This window comes from Frankliniella occidentalis, unplaced genomic scaffold (genome assembly GCF_000697945.3).
Source record: "Frankliniella occidentalis isolate FOCC.00 unplaced genomic scaffold, Focc_3.1 Scaffold180, whole genome shotgun sequence".
In the NCBI taxonomy this organism is placed as follows: Eukaryota; Metazoa; Arthropoda; class Insecta; order Thysanoptera; family Thripidae; genus Frankliniella; species Frankliniella occidentalis.
The window spans coordinates 186,067-190,430 of record NW_026267306.1 but is presented as its reverse complement, the minus strand read 5'-3'; the positions used below and the strand labels follow the sequence as shown (position 1 = coordinate 190,430).

General features: G+C 63.0%; 1 protein-coding gene across 1 annotated transcript in view; it reads right to left on the bottom strand.

The window, feature by feature from the left end:
- Positions 1 to 1,113: 1,113 nt before the first annotated feature.
- LOC113206916 (hornerin-like) overlaps positions 1,114 to 4,364 on the bottom strand; it is a 36,333-nt gene continuing 33,082 nt past the window's right edge. Inside the window, exon 4 of the mRNA XM_052271947.1 lies at positions 1,114 to 4,178. Within this exon, the coding sequence (XP_052127907.1) occupies positions 1,258 to 4,178 (2,921 nt within the window). The 3' untranslated portion in view covers positions 1,114 to 1,257. The remainder of the gene's footprint in view (positions 4,179 to 4,364) is intronic.

Here is a 4,364-nt window from a genome sequence, read left to right as displayed (position 1 = left end):
GCTGTACTCAATAACGATGTGCAACAGTACATGTTATTCGCTCTCTCTTTTGTTATTTCGCAAAGCGTTTACGGCTTTGTACAAAAGCGCCTCAATAATTCCCTGGAAGTAAAATAAAAACGGCCCGTTAATCAAGGCGCGTTGCGGCAGCGGTGATCCAATGTCCTCTTTCATCAGCCTCCGAAAGGTTCTTTTGCAAACTCGCCGCGCACCGCCCCGCTGCGCTGTGCCCCGCTCGGTGCGGCTCTGCCTCGCTTATGCTCCGCTCTGCTTCGCCCTGACTCGATCTGCGTCGCTCTGCAGCCCCCTCGCCTCGCGCTTATTGGCGCACTCTACCCGCCGCATGCCCAACTTGCTATACATGATCACAATAAGTCACAAGCTCTGTACAATAATGCGGGGAGCAGGGTCACGCCGGTATTTCAGAATACCCTGACATCAAAGTTCCCCAGTGAGTACGAAAAATAAAAGAAAGGTGACAAAACTTTTGTTTCCGTACAGCGCTTGTCGCACTGAGATGAAGGGGGCCATCACCACGTGACTGCGGAGCGCATCAAACAGCATAGTCAACCCAGCGTTTGTACACAAAGCGAAAGAGCCAAATCACCGGTAAAAAGGAAACAGTCAAAAAATATTGAGGACGTGTGGTTTTTACCTCCTTGTGGATAGTCTTCTTCAAAGTAGTAAACAACGTCCGGGCCCGAACCTGTGTAACATATATCTCCGTGAATGAAATTACTGAAATATATAGAAAGTTATTTCTTTGTGATGATATTTTCCCCGCGCCTGGCTTGCCGCCGGGCTTGTTTCGAGTCCCACCCCGCCTGTTGGGGGAGACGTCAAGACCGCGCTCAGCAGGGAGCACTACTTCATCTCAAACATTGGCCCCCCCGTCCCCACGGAGAGCGAGGCGATTGCCTCACGGGCTGAAACTAATAACAGAGATCTAAAACGAGGTCAATATTTGAGGTTACAGTAAATTAGGGTTGAGGGGAAAGTGCGTAGTGGTATGGGAATGTCTTAACTTTACCTGACACTGACGTTTGCCCAGAAACTCTTTGCTGCGGCTTCTAACAAATCCAGAAAAAAACGACAAAGAAAAACTACAAGACATTTTGATAAATCAATGACTTTATTGTGAAACGATTACATGACATGTATGAAACGATAATCCGGGTTCGGGAAGGTGGAGAATGGCGACTAGCTCCAGCATATATTCAAATCAGTCTTTGAGGATGTAGGGTTCACTGGCTGCGTCTAGATCTTGACTGTGCCGTCACAGTCTGGGCCGGTGTGTGTTTGAGTCATCCTCTGACCCCTGGACCCCTGACTAAGACTTCCGTACGATGACGACGCCCTGCTGGGCATGCCAGAGGAGTACGACGACTGCGAGCTCCAGGACGTGCCGTGTGAGGCGACCGGCACCTCGTAGTGCCTGCTGCTGCTGTAGGTCGACGAGGACCTAGCGCCGTAGCCGCCGCTGCCGGAGGCGCCGTATCCAGTGCCAGAGGCGCCGTATCCAGTGCCAGAGGCGCCGTATCCGCTACCAGAGGCTCCGTATCCACTGCCGGAGGTACCGTATCCACTGCCGCCGGTGGCCCCGTATTCAGTCTCACTGGCAATCGCACTGGACGAGTACCTAGTGCTACCGCTGCTGCTGTAACCGGAGCTGGCCTGCTGAGTGGAGCCGTCCGACGGCAGGATGCCGATGTCAGCGAGAGACACGGAAAGCTTTCCGCCACGCTGGACGGAGCTGTCACCGGAGGCGACGGCCGGCCGGGCCGCGGTGCCGCCGCCGTAGCCGCCGTTACCGGAGCCGTAGCCGATCACGATGCCGGGCGACGTGGGCGCGGCGGGGCCCAACGCCGGGAACTCGTCGTCGTTGGTCTCCTGGGCCTCGGCCCACTCGGACCTGCTGCCGTGTACCGAGATCACGGACGACGAGGCGGCGGGCCCGCGCACGGGGACGACCACGGCGCCGGTGGGCGCGCCGGGGTTCACGCCGTTGATGCCGGAGCTGCCCGACGACGCTCTCTGGTACGAGGAGGAGCCGGATGAGAAGTAGCTGCCCGAGCCCGCCTCGGGGATGCGCCCGCTCTCAGAGGCGATGAAGGCCTGGTTGCCGCCCACGTCCTGGGTGCGCTGCCCGTCCCCGGTGGAGGGAACGCCGCGGATGAGATGTCCACCGCCGAGGTGGTCCAGATCGCGTTCCAGCTCTACGCCGGTGCTGCCAGAGCTGCTGTACTTGACCACCTTTTTGTATGAGGAGCTCGACGACGTCCTGGTGTCGCCGTCCGAGGAGCCGGACAGCGAACTGTCCAGTCCGCCGAGGGCCGTCTGTGACCCGGCCAGGCTACTGTCCACGACGCCGGCGCCGCCCACGCCTCCAGCTCCGGACGTGTAGCTGCTCGTCTGGAAGGTAGAGTAGTACTTGCTGTTGCTGCCGTACGCCGGCAGGTCGGTGTCGAGGGGAGCGTCCTTCCTGTAGCCGGGCATCTGCGATACGCTCAGGGTGTCGGTGGTCGGTCGGGGCTGCAGAGCCGCCTGACCCTCAAAGCGGGAGCTGCTGGCGCTGCCGGAGTATCCCGAGTAGGATGCGCCCTGTTGCGCGCTGTCCGTGCCGCGGATGAGGTGACCGCCACCGAGCGCGTCCACGCGTCGCGTCCCCTTCAGGTCGGAGCCCTCGGTGTCGCGGATGAGGTGACCACCGCCGAGCGCGTCCACGCGACGGGTCTCCTTGTAGGAGGAGCTGGTCTCGGAGCCGTAAGAGCCGGTAGCGCCGTAGCCGCCGCCCGTCTCTCGGAGCAGGTGGCCGCCGCCCAGCGCATCCACGCGCCGGGTGCCCTTGACCTCGGAGCCGGAGGTCGCACCATAGCCGCCCGACTCTCGGATGAGGTGGCCGCCGCCGAGGGCGTCCACGGTGCGCACGTCGTGGCCTCCGGAGCCGCTGCCGTAAGTCGACACGGTCGTCGAGTTCCTCGCCAGGTGGTGCGAGTTAGTGAGCAGGTTGCCACCCCCCAGGTGGTCGACGCCTAGGGGCCGTACTCCGCCAGACGACCACACGCTTTGCGTGGTCCTGGACAAGCTGTGCGAGCCCGAGTTGCCCGACACGCCTGACTGGCCAAAGCCCGCATCCAGGCCTGCTGCGCCTAGTTCTAGCGCGGATGCGTCGTAGCCGTCGCGTACGTACGTCTTCTTGGTGACGACGGGAGCGGCGCCGTTGACCGAGGAACTCTCAACAACCGTGGTGACTGTCTTGCCGGCCTCGGTCTTTCCAGTTCGCAGCTCCTCGCGGAGTCCCCGGAGAAGGTCTTCGATCTCGGAGTGACTGACAATAGAGGTGGTGCCGCCCTTCGCGAAGCCGTGGCCGAGGCTGCCGACCTGGGACTGGGACATGTCGAGGCTGCCGACCTGGGACTGGGACATGTCGAGGCCGTCCTTGACGTACGTCTCCTGGCGCGTGACGGGCGGGCTGCCGTTCTCGGACGTGGTGGTCGTCACGGTGGTGACGGTCTTGCCGTTCTGGTAGCGGCCGGCGCGCATGTCTTCGTCCAGGCGTCGGATCAGGTCCTCGATGTTGCTCGTGCCGTAGCCCAGGTCCGCCAGCTGCCATGAGGACTTGGTGACCTTGGTGTCTCTCCTGGAGGACGAGAGTCCATCCGCGTCCACGGCGCCGACCCTGCCGTACGATCCGGGGGACGAGCCGTAGCCGCCGGCGCTGTACTGCTGCTGCTGAGAGGACTGCACGAGCCTACCGCCCGAGAGTCCGCCCGAGAGGTCAACGGGGTGGGCGCTGCCGTAGCTCTGGCCGCCCTGGCCGCCCTCCGACCGGCTGCTGTAGTACCGCGACTGGCTGGACTCCACCTGCACGCCGCCCGCGCCACCCGCCTGCTCGCTGACCCCGGCGCCGCTGCTGCTGCCGCCGCCGACCTTGCGGATGCGCAGCCTGCAGTTGTGGCAGTTGGTGGTGATGCCCATGAGGCCGTCGCCGCCCTCCAGGGCCTCGCCGGTGATGGTGGCGCGCACGGGCACGCTGCCGCCGCCCGAGTACTCCGAGTGCTTGGTGACGGACCACTGGCCGCTGGCGCTGCCGCTGCCCGTGGCGCGCACCTGCTCCTCCACCTGGCGCCGCACCTGCTCCTCCAGCTGCCGGGCGGCGTCCGACGTCTGCTGCACACCTGCGGGGCAGAGAGCGGAGCGTCAGGGCGCGTCTGCACGACCTCGGTAATCCGGGAGGCGATGGAGCGTCGACGGGGCGCCTAACCTTCAGTGGCCACGGCCCCCTTTGGACGGGGTTCGCGGTCACCCGCCCACGGGGCGGCGCTAAAACGGGCCAACCGCTTACCCCCTCCACCCCCCCTGGG